The sequence below is a fragment of the Vidua chalybeata genome, chromosome 17, assembly GCF_026979565.1.
Source record: "Vidua chalybeata isolate OUT-0048 chromosome 17, bVidCha1 merged haplotype, whole genome shotgun sequence".
NCBI classification, from domain to species: Eukaryota; Metazoa; Chordata; class Aves; order Passeriformes; family Viduidae; genus Vidua; species Vidua chalybeata.
The window spans coordinates 6,162,542-6,183,824 of record NC_071546.1 but is presented as its reverse complement, the minus strand read 5'-3'; the positions used below and the strand labels follow the sequence as shown (position 1 = coordinate 6,183,824).

The window sequence follows — 21,283 nt, the reverse complement described above, 5'->3', positions numbered from 1 at the left end:
CCAGACCCGTCAAAGCCTAACCAAGCACTAAATAACCCAAAAACCTTGGGGCAAACACTCCCCTGCCCGCACTGACAGTGTAGCCCAGCAGCCCAGACTGCCCCTCTTTGGCTCTGAGCATCAACCAACTGTGCAAAACCCAGGAGACAGGGAAAAAAAGTGACTACTTTTGAGAAACACCTGGAGAGTACCCCGTGATGGCATTGCTGCTCTAGCAGTGGTACACATCCCTTGGATTACTGAAGGGAAAAGGACAGGGGAGGTTGGAACAGCCTGGAGCCATAAATCCATAAATCCAGCTGGGCTGCTTGGCAAGGGAGCAGGCTTCCCTCTGGCTGCCAAAGTGCTCCAACCTGGCAACAGGAGAAGGCAGCAATCAAGCTACCAGAGCCCCCATCACACCTATCAATGAACCCATGTGGTCTAGCAGGGGTTGAGGACCACAGGCCACAGTCCCTAACAGTCACCCTTGAACAGAAAGGCACAAGGATTTCTCTTTTAATATAAATTTGTTATTTTATTAAACAGGATTAACAATCAACTGTCCAGAATCCAAACAAGCAACTTTTCTTCAGAAACAATTGTTGGAGAAAAATGACCCAAAACCTGTTTCTTACCACAATCATGTCCTTAAAAGTGATACTTTATCTTTTGCTTTATAAAAGTAAGAAAATCACTCTCTCATCTTCTTTTATCTATCTATGTGTATATATGCACCACGTACTTCAGAGATGAGTATTTTACTCTGAAGACCAATATGGAAGGCCAGAAAGAATGGAAATACTCCCAGCAGACCATCACTGCTGGCTGAGACTGGACCAGTCCATGGTCTGTCTGTGGCAATGGTGACCATGGCCCCTTTTCAAAGGCAATTTTTTGGTACGGTATCTTTGGAGTGAGCATCTTGGCAGAGCCCTGGGATGCTAAAGCACACCACACACTCAGGTAAGAAAACAATGGTCTCATCTCTGGATGCACAGCTCTATTGCTTATTGAGTAAAAACACTATAATGCCATAAAATCACTAAGGAATTTTTGGTGAGTTTCTCAGTATAAATTCTACACCAAACTGAAGATCTGACTTCTAGCCAGTGTCCTAATTGAGTGAGAGAAGCAATCAGATGGGACCTGAGTCAGTGTGTGACATTGGGTCCAAGTTAATTTACTTATTCAGCCTTAAGAGTGCCTAATGATTGTGTCAAATCAGAAAGAGGGCAGAATTGTTAAACCAGGCAATCAATCACGGTTTTTCCAAATCCTAAACAAAAGTAAGAGGAAGATCAAACTGCAGTTCACAGGAGTTCTCCAAGATGAGTAAAAAGGTGGGGAAAATCCCAGAAGGCAGATTTTGGCCTGAAGTGGTAAAATTAGGTTCCAACTTCCTCTGCATGTGCGAGCATGGTCACAGCCAGCTGTGAGCACAGCTGGGGCCTGAGCCCAAGGTGTGCACTTCTGCAGCAGTGACATTGGGAGGCCTGATACATGGGAGTTCTTCTCCAAGAAAGGATGCCAAAAAAAAAATTCTATTTTGTTTTAAATGCCCTTCAGACTTGTGCACAGGCAGGGGCACCAGCTTGCAGCTTGTTCTTGTTCCAGTCTTGTTAGTACAAGACTAACCCTGGGTAAATATAGCTGTGACCAGACCCTCCCCCCCACAGGGACAAGAATAAAGCCTGTGTGTCTGAAAGGGCTGCTCGCTCCCTGCCAGCACTAGCACACCTCTTCCCTGGAAAGGTGAAGATTAACCCAGGCCACAGCCAGAGTTGAAAGTGCAGGCAAGGGCCAGGCAGGTCAGTGGGACAGGACAGGTAAAACAGGGAAAGAGGGAGGGAAAAACCATAAGGGAGGTTCTTCTGTTTGCATTTGCAGTACAGAAACACCAGCAGATGGAGAAGGGAGTCAGGCCAGCAGGCAGATCCAGTCTGCTTGCACAGCAGCAGGACAGGAAGCTGGATATCCATTCAGGAGAGAGATTGTGGGGTACAAGTAGGTGTGTGTGATAGTCTGATTCTGATGAGCACTGTAAGGGTCAACACAGGGCTGCCAGGAATAGAGACTGACTCTGGGCACCTCCTGCCAGTGCTCCCACTGGCACAGAGGAGAGTCAGGCACTCGTGAAGGAGAGCCCTACTCCACGCTGGCTCCCAGGGACGGTCACGATGCGTTGGGGACCATCCCATAGGCTTCGTACAGCTTGTTGAGCAGCTCCTGCTTTTCCTTCTCGGGTAAGAAGCTGGACTGGGCTGCGTTGATGTTCTGAGGAGGCAGAGGGGGAACACAGGCACATTAAGACACATCAGACATGAACACACAGTTGTGCACATCCCAGCACCTGGCTCTGAGCAGCAACAGGCGAGGGAGAGTGTAAAGTTTCCACTCTCAGATTCATTTCCATGGCCTTATTTTATGCCAACTGCTCTGGCCCATCACTAGAAGCAGTCCCAGGAGAAATGAGACCAGCACAAAGCAAAGGTCTTTAAATACTCAGGAATTTTTGGGATATGTACTTTGAACCTGGTCCTACTTTCCTGCTTACAAGGCCAGAGCAGAATTTTCTGGTTTCCATTAAAAATTCTTCAGCTTATAAAGAAAAAATAGCATGTTGTTCTGGGCTTCACTGAGACACCAGCAGAGCACCCAGCCAAGGCTGACTTACAACTCTCTTGAACTCCTCTTCAGTGAATCCCATGTGTTCCTTCACGATGCCATAGTCCTTGTCAATGGTGGAGTTGAAGATGAGGGGGTCATCTGTGTTTAGAGAATAGTTGGCACTATCCTTCCTAAATCTGTAATGAAATCAGGTTAAACTGCTGGGCAGAACACTGGGTGTGATACTGTGCAGTTCTCAGGGTGAAATGCAACAAAAGCAATGACCTCGGGGCTGTCTCTGCAGCTGGCACTGCTGGAGAAAAGCACAAGGCTCAGCTTGTCCCCCCATGGCTCTGCACTGACCTGCCAGGAGTGGCTGGGGTGTAGCTTCTCATGCCCCATAGTTCAGAGCAGGGCAGGAGGGACAGGACAGCCGCCCCAAGGGACACCCCCCACACCAGGCTCTCCCGTGCCACAATGGGTGTGCCACATTGTCCTACATCATTAGATGTGCCTTAGCTTTGTAAAGCAATAAAACAGCTGTAATCAACCCAAATCCTGGTCATTTGAGATTTCCCGTGGTTGAGAAGTCTTACTGTATTACGGGGTGTTTGGTGAAGTCCGGAGAACATGCTCCAGTGAGATAACTGGACCAAGGGCAGACCTGTTTGGGGGAGTTAAGCATGAGAACCAGAATCAATCACATGGATCTGAACCCCAGCTGTGGACACAGATAGTTCAGCACACTGGTAAAACCAGATCAGAGCTCTGTTCACAGCTGCCCCTCAGCACTACTCTGACAGACCAGTGTGTGTCCCAGGATATGGATGCATGGAGCCCACAGGACTGTGACAGGGGCTGTGGGACGTTGCCCGTGGCCAGTCAGTCACCAGCCCTGTGCCAATCACAGTTACAAAACCACTTGCATTAAGTACATTTTCCCTCTGTTAGTTGGATATGGCCATTCTGGGGAAAAGCAAAAGAAATCCTTACATGCACTGTAACTCCCAGGCATTTCCACCCTCCAAGCAGGCTTGCTCTGGTACAGCAGCCTGATTTGTGCAAGGATGAGCCTTCAGGCTTGAGGTGTATAAATCAGTGCATTTATAAATCCAGAATTTATCCTTGGCCACACAAGGATCCATTCTTTCTGCCACATCCCTCCCACAAGCTGCTGTGCACACCAGTGCTCCCAGCAGCACATCCCAAAAAACAGACAGGTTTGTCCCTAACACTTTTCCTGTGGAGCTTTGGGCATAAACACAACATCACTGTACACATGCTCAGCAGCTGGGTGTCAGGTCCTGTCCCTGGCTGTAGCACAGCCTGAGTGAGGGCTTGTTTTCCACTCAGACAGCACCTACCTGGCTGTCACAGTCCCACCACACATCCTTACCTCAAAATGCATTTTTGTTTTCAGCAGCTGCTTGTAGAGCTCAGGGTCCTCCACGACGTGGTATCCATGGCCAACACGCTCAGCCTTCAGGACATAAACTGCCTAGAGAGCACAGGAAAACCACTCAGAGCCTCAAGCACAGCTCAGGCCCTGCCTGCTCCCATCCCACTGCTGGTACAGCCCACACCACCAGGCTGGCTCCTGGGATGCCCTTTTCCAGCCATCAGGTTGGATCTGTGCCCATTATCTGTTTCTTGGCCCCATGTTGGGCCCCTCCCTGGGGGTTCCCCTGTTGGGGGGAAACCCTCCTGGAGCAGTTCTGTGTCAGGAAAAGGAGATGCATGGGACTTTTTCGGTCTTCAGCTTCCTGTTTATTGTTATCTTATCTGAAGTTTTGCATGCTGTCTATACCAGACTCTGCATGCTGGAAAAGCACTGCAAAAATGGCCAACAATCTCTTGTTACAAGGTCTTTTAAGACTAAACAATCCAATTAAGAAATGACACCTAGATTATTTTCCCTTCTAACCCAATAACTGATCCCTCAAAGCCTGCAATGCAGACTTTTCTGCCCAATTACAAGACATCACCCAAACCCATGAAGAAGAAGGAAGAAGGAGGCAAAGAACAATTTGTCTCCACCCTAAAATCTCCATCTTGTTCCCATCTACAACATACTAAAAATCCCAAAACCTAAATTTCTCACCCAAGTGACATGCTATACTACTCTCAATAATCTATTTCACACTTTTGTGGACTCTAGTCTATCTTGAAGTCTTGGAAGCTTTCTCCATGAATGAGGAGGGTCAAAGTCAGTGCTTCTCTGGGGGTCAGGACCCCTCAGAGCAGACAGAGAAATATTCCCTGTGCCCTGGGTTCCCACGCCCAAGTACCCAGGGTTCACTTTGCTATGGAAATGGGGAGGATTTGGATGCCTCTGTGCCTGGTGCAGGGCACTTCACACCCTGTCCCTCTCTGCCCTGAGTCAGGAACTCCTCGTACCTCCTTGACCATGGCAGCTGGGCCGGCCTCCCCAGCATGGACGGTGCGATGAATCCCACACCTCTCAGCTTCCTGCAAAACAAGGGAGAACATGCTCCTGTCCCATCACCTGCAGCAAGGACAGCAAGCTCTGGGGCTGGCACTGCTCTCGGGGGCACAGCAAGGCTCCTGTGCCAAGAGCCCACAGATCACGAGCCTTGCACCCCAAGAGCAGCAAGAGCTCGGTAATGTCACATAGAGAGACACTTAAAAATCCTGGTTATCTTCCACTTGAGCCCAGCCAGGCTCTTCACAGGCTTTTAACCCTGGGTGAGTTCACCACTGCCTCCTCTCCAGACAGCAGCAAGCTCTGAGCTCCTCTACCCACCTGCCTTTCTGCATGAAACTTGCAGCAGTTCCATGCTTTGGAACTTCTACATTTTTGGCTAGCTGCAGCCATGTGCAAAGGTGTTGAAGCTCCCCAGGGCAGAGATGAAGAAATGCTCTGACACTGTAAGAGGCTGGGGTGGAGGCAGCCAAGCCCTAAGGACCCTGTGAATGCAGCTTTGGGTGCAGCTCCATGATCATCCTGAAAATTTCTTTGTCAGGGGTCACAGGCCACCTGGGCTTTGGGAAGCCATGGAGCCTGGAGGGAAGCCTGGCTCCTGCTTTGCTGGAGAAGGGCCACCCAGCTGGCAGCAGCAGACAGGCTGCAAGCCCCATCTTGCAGCAGATGCTCTCCACAGATGTTCCTTCAGGGCTTTGCACTCAGGAGTGTTTTTCAGTTACTTAATATGGATGGGAGGGGGGTGTTGCTTCAGCATCTCAGAGCCTGAGTGAGCCCCTGGCACAGAGACAAGATGCATCCTTCAGACAGAGGATGGACCTGGGTACTGCTGGCCCACCAGGGCAGGATGAGACTGCCTTGCCATGAGTTAATGAACCCGTTCCCGTGTCACTGTCTGTAATCACCCCATTCACTGAGCACAGCAGTGCAGGCCTGCCTTGTATCAGCTCCCACTGATGGGGTGAGGACCCCAAGGAAGCCCCGTGTACTTTCAGACCTGAGCACTGCTTGCAAACCACCACCCTTTTTGTTAGTGATGGTGCACAACCTCCTCCCCCACTGATGGTGGGGACTAACAACCCCAAATTTCCACCAGCAAAGAGGAGTGAGGCCTTCCCTTCCCTTGGAGCCACTGCAAAGGCTGAGGTTTGGTGAGAGCCTGGGATCAGGCTCCTGAAGCCATTCCAGTGTTTGCATTTGAGATGATCAGATAAAAGCCCTGCAAAATTTCAGCTTCTGCTCTGCTCCTCGGGTGATTTCTGCCAGACTGGAAAGGCCAGTCTCTTCCACCCTTGGCTGTGGTTTCACCAAGCCCCAGGAGCCAACAGTAGTGGGGTGGGGGTTGATTTGGGTTCCATGTCACACTCACAGCATGCCAAGCCCCAGCTCTATGGCCATGTTTTAGCAATGATGCCTGCCATTAATCATTTGGGAAATATAAACAAATACTTTTTCTATTTAACTGAATGTTTTTAATAGCTGCAACGAATTTTTAAGCTGTCCCAGCTGTTTGCAGTTTGAAAAGTGTCCCTTCACACACATCCCCTTGATATATATTCTTCTTGTAATTTCTTTTTAAAAACTTATTCCACAAACCTCATAAGCCTTCTTATGCTCAGAGTAATTCTCCACCTTCAGGGTCTCATCTCCAGCCAGGTCAACAGCCACCACAGAGTCATTTTGATACTTCTTGCAGAGCTCCACCACCTCTGGAGACCAGCCTGGAAGAGGCAGCATCAGGATTCAGGAGGAGCATTCATAAGGGTCACACCTTCAGCATTTTTCTAAACAAATCCTGGTCTTATAACTAGAAGGCTAGAGCTATTTTCTTTAGTCTTTCCCAAAATTTGATGCTCAAAAAGAAAGCTAGCAAACTCCTAGAAAGGTCTGTCATCTCTGTGATCTCCAGGCAGATAAAAGCTGTCAACTGATCAGTCTGTTGTCAGTGAAAGGGAAATCAAATGCATTCACCAGCTATAAAACTGCTCTCATCATGTTTTTCTGCTCACTTCAAGCAGGGGGAAAAAATAATTTAAAAACTTCCAAGCAGTAGTGACTGCTGCAGTTGGCTGTAGGTAAGATGAACTGCACTGCCCTGGGGCTGTAATATGATGTGTTGGAGAAATCCCTCAACTCCTGAGCTTCCATCCCTTCCCTGGCTGGGCAAGGTGAGGGTAAAGGCAGGAACTGCCCCACCAGATGAGCTGTGTCAGGGAGGAGATTGGGCTGGGAGGGATCTCTCAGGGGCCCTGTACTACAGCCTCCTGTAGGGCATCCTTGACTCTACTTCTGATAGGAAGGAGCTGAAGTTTTATCTATTTGCCATCAGTGAAAAAGAGACTAACAAGTGGCCAACAACTGCTTGAGAATTCTCTCAGCTCAGGACAGATAACCTCTGAGAGAGAAACTGCATCTACCAGCTCACATAACACTTAACCCTAGCAGAAAAGCCAAGAAACAGAGATAAACAGTTGTGTTAATAATTAACAGGCACCTTCTGTGTACAGGAAATCCCCAAATCATATGAATACACCAGAATGATGTGTGCAACTTCATCATCTATTTTTTCCACCATTTTTCAGCTTGCTGGGTTAGAGTCATTATTTTATTTAACAACTTTAATATGAGTCAGTTCTGGCTGGTATCTCTGCCTTTCTCTCAACAGTTCATTAATTACAATTAGGGTGGCTTCTCACTGTGCAGCACATCTGAATGCACTGCTAAAGACTCTTTATCAAGCACACCACTGGCTCTGGGTATCAGCTAGTGCCCTGGGACACAGGTATGAGAATGCCACCAGCAATCCCTCCTGCAGTGAAGTGCAGGCTGCACACACCCTCAGATGCTCCTGCCACCTTCTGCCTTCACCACTTGTGCACTGGCAGGGACTGTAACTGCAGATCACTGTGACTGTGCCTTACAGCTCTCCAGTTTCTACAAAGAAAAACATTTTTTCCCTAGAAACCAGAAATATAAGGATCAAGTTTTCAAAGTATTGTTTGGTGTTGACTGTGCAAGCAGGGAAAAAAAAAAAAAAAAAACTCCACGATCAAATCTACCAAGATTCTACCAGCTTCCAAGAATATAATTTTTCACATTTCTAGACACAAATGAATCATGTACTCACTAGGAAAAATCTTTCCATCATCTACCCTACTAAGCCTAAATAAAACTGGTGTAAGATATGAAGATACTCAGAATAAAACCTTCACATAAAATAGCTACTGTAACACAGCCTCTCTCTGGCTGCATCCTTCCCTAGAAGAAGATGCTTGTGAAAGTCAGCAGCCCATTGAAATGCTGGTAATTGGGTTTTCTTCCTATTCTGGGTCACAGCACCTGTTACCAACAAAGCTTTTCGTCAGAGCTGCTGATTTTATAAAAAAACATTTTATATATGTACCTTAAGTATATCTGACTTGTGTTTTCAGCTTAACTCAGCAGAGACCGGCTGCTGCCAGTGGATCCTCTGGCTGCCCCATGACCCAGGCTAAGGAAGGAGCATCCTGCTGCAGGACCATGAGCAGGGAAGTGTGAGATGTCATGCTGGTCCTCCTTCCACAACCATTTGCTCTCAGACCTCCGGTCACTCATGGCACATGCAAGTGCTCACTGTGCCAATGGCTTTTAGTGGCCCAAGGTGAGCTCTGGCCTTTGGGCAGGGAGCAGAGACCACAGCTGCCCCAGGAGAGGACAGAAGAGCCCCTTTTGTGCCTCTAGCAAGACCTTTCAGATACTGGTTGTACCCACAGACCCCCACTCCTGCCTCCAGCAGACCTTTGCCCTACAGTGAAAGGAGCAGAGGACCCCCAGAATCTCCTCAGCACTGTCTGGTGCTGCACCAGCCCCACAGACTGGGGCTGTCCCCACATTCCTGCAGAGCCCCAGCCCCAGGGACGTCCCCCCAGCCCCAGGGAAGGGAGCAGAGCAGCAGGGCAGCTGCAATACATTACTTGGCATATGGCGCATGCAGCATAGAATAGACCTGGCTTTGATGTGGAAATCCCTTTCTCCTTCCTTCAGTCCCTGATTTACGAGCTGAACCACTTCGTCTGGAGTGAGGTCTCCCCTGCAGGGAAGAAAAGGCATCAGCAAGAGGCCAGACACTGCCAGGGAGGCAGGCAGGAGCCACAGGTCCAGCCCAGCATCCCCACGGGAGGACAGGCTGCCCCAGGTCCCACTTGCCCAATGAAACCAGTCAGAGCCCGAGAGCACCTTTTACACCCATGCCACGGCCACATTTACCAGGTACCTGGCACTGAAGCAGGCACAGATGACACTAAGATTCAGAAAGGCCTTGGGAAACTGGGTGCCCATCCTGCCTGATCAGAGGAATCCCCTCTTTGTCGCTCTGATTAGGGCACACAATTCTCTGCAGCCAGGCAGGGGCAAGCCCAGGGCTCAGCACCTACCACAGCACACTCTGGAGGGGCCCCAGAGCCCAGCATTGATTTACTGAGAGGCACATATCACAGGGGGGATGACATGAAAGGAAGGGGTCAGACCACCAGCCCTCTCAAACACCACCCACCACCTCTGCCATCTCAAACTCCCTTTTTGTGGTCAGGCAGTCCATATGTGGACATTTCTTTCCCTCTCACAGGGAAGGGCTTCAGCCAGGAGGTTGAGCACAGCTGCTCTGCACATGCAGATCTCAGTGCCCAGAGCAAGGGACATTAAAACACTGCAGCACACAGAGGTGTTTAAGATGAAAAACCCTGTTGATGGGAGAGAGAGGTGGAAGCATGCTGGCTCTCGCTGCATGGGAGGAGAAAGGAGGTTTGTTACAGCAGCCTTTGAATGCACAGTGGCTGACTGGCATGGGGATGCCTTCTCCATGCCCAACCAGCCACCCACCAGCTCCCCAGCACAGCAGGATCACTCACTCAGCTTGTCCCCAGGGGATGGGAGCCACACCAGAGTTAGCCAGGAAGTGAGGGCTGTACCGGACCTCCACGTAGGTGACTCCTTCCTTTGCTTTTGTTTCCACAAACTCGTAGGCAATTCTCTTCACTGCCTCACGGTCACCCCTGCAGGGATGGCAGTGGGACCTATCACCCTCAGGGCCCACAGGGGACCTCCAAGGCTGAGCCAAGGGATCCTGCCAAGGGTCGAGGGGGCAAAAGCAAAATCAGGGTACTTACGCAATGGCAGGCATGTAATAATTAAATTTCTCTAGAAACTCGGGAAGTGACAGCGGCGTGTCATAGCTGATATACTTCAGGAGCTCCTCAACAGTATTCCCAGGGAGAGGGATGCCTCTTTTCCTGGAAACGAAATCACATGTTACTGACAGGGAAGGTTATCACATTTTTAATCAGTCCATTTTATACACCAATTGCATCCAAAGCTGGCAGCATCAACCATCATTTCCTCACAGGAAAGATACAGCACACACTGTCCTTCCAAAATCTCCTCACGGATGGAGCCCTGAATCTCAGCAGAGAGGAAGGCGATCCAAAACACAGGCTAAGCACAAACAAACCAAAATACAAGCCCAGGCTGACCCGGCAGGAACACAGCCAGGGCACATTTTAAGCTTAAGAAGGAGTTCATCTAAAGGGGCTCTGGATTATTTCTTGGCACCTCCTAGACCTAGCAGCAGAATTGCCAAAATTCTTTAGAAGAGTTAATTTCCACTTATGCAGGCGCAAAGGATTAAAAACTCAAGGAGATGCTCCAAGGCCTGGGATCACACAGGCAGAAGTGTTGTGGCTCATGGGTTTGGTGCCAGCAGCTCCTGCTGCTTCCTGAGCCCAGCATCCTGGTGGCATCTCCTGTGACAGGAACTCCTCCCACACAGGGACAAAGGGCAGCAACTGCTCTCACCAAAGGGACAGACACGCTAATGCCCACATAAGTGCTTCCAAGAGGGAAGAGGCCATCTTTCCCAGAAGCAGCTGGAATACCGTGTGGGTGAAGGTGTTCCTGGGGTGGTGACAGCCGAGATCAAGGGGGGCTGCCAGCCAAGGGTGCTGCAGCTTCCTGGGCAGGCTTTGTCACCCCCCGCCCTCTGGTACCCTGCACAGGCCAAAACAAATTTGGAATAATAACCAGACATTTGTTTTTAATCCTCTTTCCTGCCACAACGAATTACAGCTGATTGATGGAAGAACTCTGCTAATAGAGACAAAACACCACAGACAGCTTTAGTGCTGTGCTGCCAGCACCCATCCCAACGAGCCATGCAGGGACACAGTCCAAAGGACCCCGCTCCTGGGCTTGGTAAACATTGCTCCTTCCCCACTCAGCCAGGAAGGAAACCAGCCCCATGCTCAGCCCTCACATGCAGTCTGCACAGATTAAGTTGCTGGCACTCAGCAGGGAACACTCATGGCTGCCAAGGCATCAGTTTTCCTCCCTGCCTTGCCCTTTCCGTGGCACTGACACATCAGTCTCTGCTCCAGGAACCGACTTGTACCTTCCTCCACCTGCCACAGGAAAGTTTCCTACAGCAAAGCCACTTCCCTGACCTCTTTCATGTGCTTCCTGAAGCACTGCCTTCCTGCAGGCATCAGTGGCAGTGCTTTGGGATGATCCACACTGGAACCACTGGATGAGGAGATCTGGTGGATCATGCCAGTGTGGCTTTTGGAGCTGCTGCTGCCCCATCCAACCCTCTTCTGGGATTCTTCTTGAAGCAAAGTGGCCAGAGGGGAACATGTTTGTCCTCACTGCCACCTCGGTGTCCTGCCCAGAGCAGCTCCCTCCAGCCACGGGCAGCACCATGAACACCATCCCACCACAGAAGGGCACCTCTCCTGGGGACACCCAGTCCCCATGAGGGGTCTGTCACACCTCTGAGCCCTTTGGCTGAGCAGGAATGATGCAAAGACTGACCCAGACCTGACAGAATTGGAGACAAAGTTTCTAAAAACAGCTGAGTTCAGCAGTGCACTGCCCAATGGGGGGTTGTACATCCCAGCAGCTTGGGGTTCTGTCTACATGGTCAAACACCACCTAGCAAAATTATTTCCAGCTCTTTAACTTTAAAAATAGACCACAAGCAGCATTCTGTGCCCAGGGTGAGGTTATTAAGGCAGTCAGTCCCCTACAGCCCTCTGCACTGCCCCACTGGTTTGTGTGTGTGTGAGTGCAACTTTTAGAGCCCATGAATAGCACAGCCTTGCTCCACCCGAGGGCCGGCAGCCCAGGGGGATGCCAGGGCTGTTTAAAAATAAGAGGGAACTCAGCACACGCTCAGGCAATGAAAGTTTCTGCCCTAAGAAAGGATCCTGGCACAAGATCCCCGGACAGCCAGTGCCTCCTGGGTTTCAGGGCTCCTACAATTCTCCTAGGGGACTACACTGGCATTTTCTGTTTGCAGGCAGAGGGACCCAGAAGAGCCTCAGGGAGTCAGCACCAACTCTTCTGTTCCTTTGGACCTGTATTCCAGCCCTGCAGCCCACCAGCAGGAACCCTGGGTTCACCATGCCAGCATCCAGCAAAAACATGGGATGGACAGCCCTGACCCACTCTTCTTTCTCTGACTGCACAGCAAAAAGTATGGCCAGGCCCTGCAGAAAAAGCTACTCCAGAAAGAATATTTCTCCCTAGGACTGCACTGCCTTGGAATCTGCTGTGCCCAGAGGATGCTATAACCACTTCCCATCCTCCTCAGAACTGACTTCCTCCCAGAGCTGTGCCTAAGAGCCATTCCCCGAAATCCCTACCCTTGCCACCTTCTTGATGTGAGGGTATCAGTGACAGCTGGAGGAAATCTTGTTTATTTTGCTTACAAATGTGGAGCCAGGCCCTCGCACAGGTTAATCATTCACCCCATGCTTCCCACACCATCCACACTGAAGGAAGATGCACGTGGGCTCTGTCAAGGAAACAACCTCTCTCAAAAGTACTGCCAAATGCTTCCCTGGGTCACCCTCACACCAGTGTGAGCCCTTGCCTGCTGACCCCAGGCAGACAGCCTGGGATTCAAATGCACATGGCAGCAGGGCAGGCAAGGGCACCCAAGCTGGTTTTTCCTCTCAAACCGTGTAGCAGCACCACCACCAATACAGCACTCCTGGCCTGCTGCCATTCCACTTGGTTTTGCAGTTAGGAATGTGGAAAAAGAAATGAGGATACAGCACCTCTGCTGTGTCCTGGGTACACTTCAACAGCAGGCAGCTCATTGAGACATCTTCTGGACTTTTCTCATGGTGGCTCCTCTGAGCTTGCCCAGCTCACAAACCCATGACCACCTCAGTCACATTCCTGCTAGCAGGGAAGCCCCCCTGTCTTTTGGGGTGTGCTCAGTGCCCTCACACTGTGCAGCCAGGTCTGGGCAGAGACAGAACCAGCACCAGCCAGGTTTGCTGCCTGCAGGAGCTCCTCTGTCACAGAGCTGGAGAAGCAGAAGGGAGGATGCCTTTGTACTGCAGCTCCCAGAGCTTATTTCCCCCCACAACTCACTTGCCAAAGTACAAGATGGTCTCTGGTCTGATGGCTCCATCCAGGTGGACGTGAAGCTCTACCTGCAATAAGAGAAATGGGTCAGGCACTCTTGAGCTGCAACAATAATTCAGAGAGAAGTAATAGGTGCTCACATGGGTATAAATGTAGCCAATACAGGGACAAAGTCATGACACATAAACATTTTTTAAATATAATTATTATAAAGTTTATTTTTCAATATCTATGTATTGTCTAAGTATTTTGCTGCAGCTCACACATTTAATGAATATTTAGAAATTTATTCTGTTTCCAGTAATTTTGAGGAACTGCCCTATACTTATTTAGAGTTCAGGAGGAGTGAAAAAAGCAAACTCCAAACACCTTAACTTTTCAGCTTGCTTCCTCCTAGAAATCACAGGAAGCCAAACCCTAATTTATTTGCTAAGAGTCATTACATGAAAACTTTGACTTCACTTCCAAGAATCAGCTCCTGATGGGTTGTTAATTACATGGTATTATCAGGGCTTACAGGCTCTCTAATCCTACACAAGGGGTCAGTCCCACGGCACAAGGTGCTGTAAAAAAATAATAATAACAAGTTGCCCCATAGAGGTAAAAAGGTTTCAAAATAAAACACTTAAATTTTTACTCATTAAAAATGGGACAGTGACTCAGGTCTTTTCACTCTGAAGCCCTATTTCCCCATTATTGCTGAAACACTGGATTTTGGAGAAAGAGAGCCAGAAAAGCAAAAGCAAGCTTTTTCCATTAGCCAGCTGGGGCTTTCGGAGGAACATGACAAATGTGATTTGGAAGTCGAATTGGGAAGGAAAATATTAGCTGTAAAATGTTTCAGTTAGATATCCATCTTTCCAGAAATGTTTTCTTTAAAGTAACAGAATAGTCTACAAAATACATATTTGATTTTATTGTATTTATAAATGAAACTGTAGATTAGAAACTTAATACACAAGGTTCTTTTTAGTTATAACATTGTGGACATTTAGTTATAACATCTAGGCATTTTCCTGCATAGATGATAGCTGCAGGCTGCCAAGGGTAAGAAAGGAGTAGGATTCAGAAGAGGGCTGGATATCTGCATGGATAACTAAACTAGCCAGGGTTACTAATTAAAACCCACAAACCCTCTGGCGTCAGGGTATGTATCAAACAATAACTACGAGGAGCTGGGAGAAAACTGAGTAAGCAGTGCCAGCAAGTGTCCAAGAGCAGGTGACGTGAGCTCCTGGCACAGGGCTGGCAGTGCCCATCTCTGGGGCGTGCACTGATGCCCAGGAGCTCGCTCCCATCCCCACACACAGCCCTGCACACCTGCCCTGCAGGCAGAGGCACCTGACTCACTGCCAGGGCTTTCACTGGCCACTGCTGCTGCAAAAGGCAGGGCAGGGACAGTGCTGGGGCTCAGGCCATCTCCACATGATGGCCAAGAAGCTGCCACTGAAACACTGGTGGGATGCAAAGCGCAGGTGGGGCAGGCTCAGGATAGATCAAACGGCTGGTGGCAATCAATCAGCTGGCCCAGGGGTCATGGATACGGCCACAGACACCACTGATAGCAGATTGTAAAAACACATCCCTGCCACTGCTCCCACCATTAAGATACCATCTGAATCTACAGAGAGGAAGATTTAAGAAGGGCAAAACCTGATCTTTCCCCCTTCCTTGAGTTATGCAATCCTGCTTATGAGGACTAAATGTCCTTCAAAGCAGCAAATAAAATAACAGGATACAAACATGGTCTGCATGCCAGATGTGGATGACTGGCATGTTTTCCACTCTTGAGCTCCAATTCTTATTTCAAAACCATGCAAGATCCACCCCTTGAGGTATTCAACAGCCCTCATGACTTTCTGATGGAGATACAAGCTTCAAATTTGCTTACATTGCATTGAAAAACAAAGCAACCTGAACCTGTTGAGGTCTTCTCCCTCAAACACTTTTCAAGTGTTTCCTGCAAGAACATCCCAACATGACATTTCCATCAGTAAGAAAGCAGATTCTGTGGCATCCTTCATCTTTGTAAGTCACCTCCTCCTGCCTCTTCTGCAGGCGAGATGCTTGTAAAGCAGCAAGTTCCTCTCCAATATCAGCAACAGGCTCTTTGTCCCCTGCCAGCCTTTTTTTTTTTTTTTTTTGGGTCTGGAGACACTTAAACCAAGTGCTAAGAAACCCTTGTGCAATGCTGTTCAACCCAAAAAGTTTTGGGTTTCCTCAAGCCCTGTGCTTGAGAGCAGAGTTTTCTGCAGCTGTGGACTATTCTATGCTATTTAGAAGGCCAAAGGACATTCAAGAGAAGATGGAAGTGTGCCTACACCGCTCCAGATAAGGAAGCAATCAGCAGAGGCACAACTCAGCAGCTCATCTGCCCCAGGCACCTTGCTCGCAAACCCTGAGTGCTTCCAGGTCTGTGGGAGGCTGCTCACTGCAGATTACATTTCAGCTCTCTTCCTGCGTGTTTGTTTTGGGTAAACAAAGCACAAGTCTTTTCCACATACAAATGGGTGACACGACCTTGCCTTAAGCCAAGGAAAGTACCCAGATAAGGATGAAAGAGTTTTCTCTGAACTGTGGCTCCAGAGGACCATGCCTGAACAAGCAGAAATTAGGTGAATGCAGGAGCCCAGTGCTTCTTCCAGAGCTCTCTGCTCCTTCGTGCATGTGGTCTCCCACCCCGAACCTTCCAATTTATTTGTAGAGAAAGCATGAGCATACACATGATATTGGGATCTCAACATCTGGTGAAGGACTTGGACAGCACCACAGGCTGCACCAGCACTGGGCAGCAGCCTTCAACCATTCCAGGACCACTGATCATAGAATCACAGAAAGGTTTGGGTTGGAAAGGAGCTTAAAGGTCATTAGTTCCAAGCCACCTTGCCGTGGGCAGGGATGCCACCCACTAGACCAGATTGATAACTTCCCTTCTCACAGCCCAGCTGGATGTGGTGCCACCTGCTCCGATGAAGAGCAAGAAAGCAGCAGAACGCTCCAACGCCTTCCTGAGGAAGGAGCTTTGTTCTTCTCCCAGGTACAGTGAGGACCCTCAGGACCAGCTTCAGACCCTCCTGCACCTCCACTGACCTCCCACCAGCGCATCAAAAACCCAGAGTATAATCCAATAAAAGTTCTAGTTTCACTCCAGGCTTGTTGAAAGCCAGATGGATGGGTTTCAAAGAACGTTCAAAAGGCTGTAAACTGTGTGTCCTCAGCACAGACAGCCCCCAGCAAGGCCATCAGAGCAAACCCAGCAATTTCCACTTTCATGCAAAAAAAGTTTTAGCTTGACCATGGCACATGACTCATTAGTGCAGATATCAGCAAGTTGGATTGGATTTTTAAAAAAGGAGAAGTTTTAAGGGCTCTGGCTTGACTTCTCTGAAAATATTGTAATGTTTTCTTTGAGACGTAATATAATAAGCTTCAAAAATAATTCAAACACAAAATGAAGGTACTCAAACAAGTATGTTCCATTCCAAGATCAAGCCTGATTATTTTCATTTCAGTGAAATTAAGGCGGAAAATTTAGCCAAACATTCAAAGTATTTTCATCCACAGTCGACCCAACACAATTTCTCTATTATGGTTTGATCAGTGGACCATGGCAGAGCAGTTACCTGCTCAGCTTGCCCATTATATGGCATAAAAAGAGCCATTCAAGCTAAGGCACTTGAAGGATTTTCTGTATTAGGTGGTGTTAGGGTCTTTTTAAAAATATACACAATGACCAAAGTCAGTCTGCCCCTTTTATTGTGAGGTTTCCAGCAGACATCAATAGATAATCAGGCAGCTGATAAAGTTGCATCATTTAAAAACCCTTAACAGTGACTTTGCCCAGGATTATTTATCAGCCTCTTGAAAGGTGATGATTTCGGCTTATTCTGTTAATCTCAATGGCTGAAAACTAGGGTAATTACAGCTGTAATTTGCCAATTATTTGATAAGCATGACAAATCACTGCAAAAAACAACTATGTTCCTCAAAGTCTCGTTTTAAGGAAGTGTGCTGTTAGGAACAAAGAGTTCCTCATCCTAAGTTAATCTCAAATGCTTATTTTGAAGCAAGAGTTGAGAGAGTGGCTCAAGAGAGTTGTGAAGTGGAAGTAGCACAGCATTATCCTCAAACCTGAGGACACCACAAATGCACTTGGGAGATGTACCTGTCGCGTGCTGTAAGGGATGAGCCTTTAAAAGAGAAACATGGGAGACTCCAAGCCTCACAGAGCTCCACTGCAAGAAATACTTGTGCTTTCTGTGCATCTGGACAATGACTGATGGGTTTGGTGGCTGAGGAAGAGGAGGATGCTCCAGTGCTGAGCAGCCTTTAGTACCGCCCTCCCAGCACCAACTACACCACTGACCTCAGTGTGAGACTCCTGGTGACGTTAATAGGTGATGGTGGCTGTGTGTCATCACAGGTGATGGCTCCTATGGGGTGGCAGCGCCATGTGCCCACCAACCCATCACAGAGCTCACACCCACCCCTGGCTGGAGCAAGGCACAGCTTCAGAGCAGTAAACAGAGTCCTGACACTTTGTGCAGCACCAAGACAACCTCTTACTGCCACCTGGATCTGGGAAGGTTATCCAAAAGCATCCCTGTACCCCATTATTAAAGAATTGAGCACACGAGGTACCACTGTCTAAGGTTTGGCTTGAGCTCAGTGCAGTCTCAGCAGCACCAGGCTCTGACCGTGCCAAGTCAGGGGTCAGGCTGTGCACAAGAAGTGGACGAGCCAAATCCAACATCATCCTTACACACCATCGTGCTCTCGCAGTCCCCATGATAGGCAGGGAGAGTCTGCAGTGCTGCAGGGAGTGGGGCAGGATGTCCACCCAAACCCCCTGGGTACAGCCAGCACAGGCAGCTTTGGTACCACCCAGGCTGGGTCAGCAGCCACTCTTCTGAGAGAGGCTGACACACACACAGTGTGCCCCGCAGGAACACCTTCCCCATGCCACCTGATGATTATTAAACGAGCTACACCAGTTGCTGGAGAGAGTGGGCTGACCCTAGAAACCCCTACCCATTCTGCTCTCCACAGCATGGCACATGGAGCTGCAGGAGAAGACAGCCACATGTCCTGAAGCCCCCAAGATGGGGCTGGCCTACAAGAAGAGGGCAGTGAGCAAGGACACGGTCTCTGCTCTGGCTGTGGAACAGAAAGAGTGATGGTTGACATCAAAGGAACATCAAACTTCTCTGTTCTTTTATGGCCTATGATAAGCAGGATTCAAAGTTGTCCTGCCACAGCTCCCTGTTCATCACTGCAGTCACTGGGAGTCAGCGAGTTCCTGAAAAACGCAGAGGCAGCCCCAGCCCCACATTCAGCTGGGGCAGAACCTGCTCCAGTTACCAGAAACATCTCTAAAACACAAAACTGATCGTTCCCAATGGCAGAGGATCCAGAGGAATGAATAGGGCTCAATAACTGACTTCAGGCCCATTTTTTTTCCCCAAGCCTGACTTAGCAGGTTCACAGGACTGAAAGGGACTGCCTGAGTCAGGGAAAACAGTCCCATAATTGCCAATAGCCAGACAACAGAAGTCTGATCTTAGCAGTCAAACCCTGCAGCTTTTCCAAGGTATCCTTTTTCTCTTTGGTATCCCAGTCTCCTATACACTGGGAAAGTGGAAGCACAAAAGAAAGAAGAACATAAGTTGCTTCTCTCAACCAAAAGTTTAAAATCACCGGAGTGAATCAACAGCCTTTTTTCTTAGTGGAGCTGATGAAGCACCACCATCTCCCAAAACTGAAGTGGACTTAAAAAGGCTTTAAACCATTAGCAGCTGCCAATGCTACCTGGATTTTGGTATCAAGGTTTGCCTGCTATTGCATGAATCAGCTTCCTAGAAAGGGAACCACAGTGACAGAGTCAGACCTGTGCACACCACCCTTTCCAAGTATGTCAGACCTTCCTGTGCAAACTCAACTGAGAGATAAACGGTTTGGGAGTGGGAGAGGATGCAAACAGCAGCAAAATCTCCCAATTGTTTCATGGTTTTGGAGACAATCTTCTTCTCTGGAAAAGCCACAAGCAGTTGCCACCACTCACATTCTCCCAGAATAGAACCACAACTCTCACATCACTTTTCTTGGTCTCCTCTGCCTTGACTCCTACATTCCCACAAGAGCCCAACCTGGCAGACCTGTTCCCGTACAGCACCTTACCCAAACCTCAGCGTGAGAGCTGAGCCATTCTTCAGCACAGGCAGTGTTCTTCCATCACATACAGGACTATTGCTAACCACAGCTATTTCATCTTCTTCCTCCCCTAGGTTACAATCTAGATAATAAACACATTACCGTATGGTCCTGCTAGAGATGTAGTATACAGGATGTGGAGAGAGTGAAAGACTGATGCCTGCTGTCAGAGAGTGCTTCGAAGTGCTGTCATGGGTATCTGAGGAATAACTGAACTAAATGTGTAAGAGAAAAAAAAAAAAACAAACAACCACGAAAACACACCAAAAAAAAAAAAAAACAAAAAACCCCAAAAAAACAAAAACAAAAGCACCCCAAACCAACAAAATCAACCCCCAAAACAAAATAAAAAACACAAGAGAAAACATCTGTTTTAGCAGACTACGTTAGCGGTTGGGATGCAGGGCCCTTCAGAGCCTGCCCCTTCCCCAGCCAGGCCACCTGTGCATCCCCAGCCCGGCGGAGCCGTGTCCCCGGCCGGGCGCTGAGATGAGCCTGACCCGCATCGCTCCGGCGGCGGGGTGTGCGGGACGCCGGACACCCGGCACAGCCCGTGCCCGTCCCTGCGGGGAGCACCGGAGCGCTGGCCCGGGGGGCACAGCCCCAGCGAGCGGCCCGGCCGTGCCGCCGCTGCCAGCCGGTGCAGCCCCGGGCTGCGGAGAGCAGGTGCGGCCGCTCGCCTGCGGAGCACGACCGGAGCGAGGCACCTCAGCCCCGGGCACGGCACCTCAGCCCCCGGCACGGCATCTCAGCCCCGGGGCACGACCGGAGCGCGGCACCTCAGCCCCGGGCACGCACCGGGCGCGCCGCGTTCGCCGCTCCCGTGCGCAGCACCTCGGTGCCGGTGCACGCCCCTTTCCCGGCCCTGCGCCTCCGGCAACGCCGCCAGCCCACCTTGGGTCCCCCGAAGATTCTCTGCGCCCGCTCCATGCTGCCGCTGCCGCCGCCGTTGCCGCCGCTCTGCCGCCGCCGCTCCGCGCCCGGGCCGCCGGCCCCGCTCGCCCGGCCCCCGCCGGCCCCGCCCCGGCCCGCCCTGCGCACGCCGGGCCCGGGGCAGGCACCGAGCGACCGAGCGCTTGGGCTGTGGGGAGTGCGGGAGTGCATCTCATTCCTGCCCCCTGCCATGGGCAGGGACACCTGCCGCTACCCCAGGGTGCTCCCAGCCCCGTCCAGCCTGGCCTTGGACACTGCCGGGCATCCAGGGGCAGCCACGGCTTCTCTGAGCAGCCTGTGTCACCCTCACCATTCTTACAGGGAAGAATTTCTCCCTCACATTTAATCTAAACCCTTCATGCAATGCCAGTGGAGTTTCCTTCAGGAGCTGCTCCTCCAACTATAACAGTGGCAGAAAACGGAACTGAAAAACATGATAGTTCAGCCTGAAGAACAGGAAAGCAATCTTCAGCTTTGATTTCAGTCTTTAGCCAATTCAACAATGTTTGTTTTAACCTTTCCTGCTCTCAAACCTGCTGCTTAGTGACTCACTTTATTTTTACCTGATGGCTTTCAGTCCACCACATCTACTTGCAGCTCCTGCAAACTCACACTTAGCTTTCCATTTCTTCTTTTCAGTGACCTGGCCATGTTTTATTCTGCTCCCTGCCTCCTGCTTTCCTCTCCCGTGGGTGATGCACA

General features: G+C 49.7%; 1 protein-coding gene across 2 annotated transcripts; it reads right to left on the bottom strand.

The window, feature by feature from the left end:
- Positions 1–498: 498 nt before the first annotated feature.
- Positions 499–20,615, bottom strand: ADA (adenosine deaminase). 2 transcript variants are annotated; one of them, XM_053958851.1, is made up of 11 exons: positions 20,543–20,615; positions 13,445–13,506; positions 10,177–10,299; positions 9,919–10,062; positions 8,986–9,101; positions 6,629–6,753; positions 4,987–5,058; positions 3,986–4,087; positions 3,186–3,253; positions 2,657–2,786; positions 499–2,256 (listed from the first exon to the last, which is right to left on the bottom strand). In XM_053958851.1, exons 1-11 carry the CDS (start codon positions 20,576–20,578, stop codon positions 2,155–2,157), a joined length of 1,080 nt encoding a protein of 359 aa, XP_053814826.1. In that variant the 5' UTR covers positions 20,579–20,615; the 3' UTR covers positions 499–2,154. The 2 variants fall into 2 exon arrangements, with proteins under 2 accessions (XP_053814826.1, XP_053814827.1); XM_053958852.1 differs by lacking the exon at positions 20,543–20,615 and adding an exon at positions 19,751–19,843.
- Positions 20,616–21,283: the final 668 nt, after the last annotated feature.

What these genes read in the sequence shown, in the direction of transcription:
- ADA (XM_053958851.1), bottom strand. Translation starts at nt 20,578, where the DNA reads ATGGAGCGGGCGCAGAGAATCTTCGGGGGACCCAAG. An exon ending in AGCATAAGAAGGCTTATGAG is followed by an intron (nt 5,059 to 6,628) that starts GTTTGTGGAATA and finishes CTTGTTTTGCAG; the next exon opens with GAAGCTGAGAGGTGTGGGAT. An exon ending in CAGCTGCCATGGTCAAGGAG is followed by an intron (nt 4,088 to 4,986) that starts GTACGAGGAGTT and finishes TGTGCTCTCTAG; the next exon opens with GCAGTTTATGTCCTGAAGGC.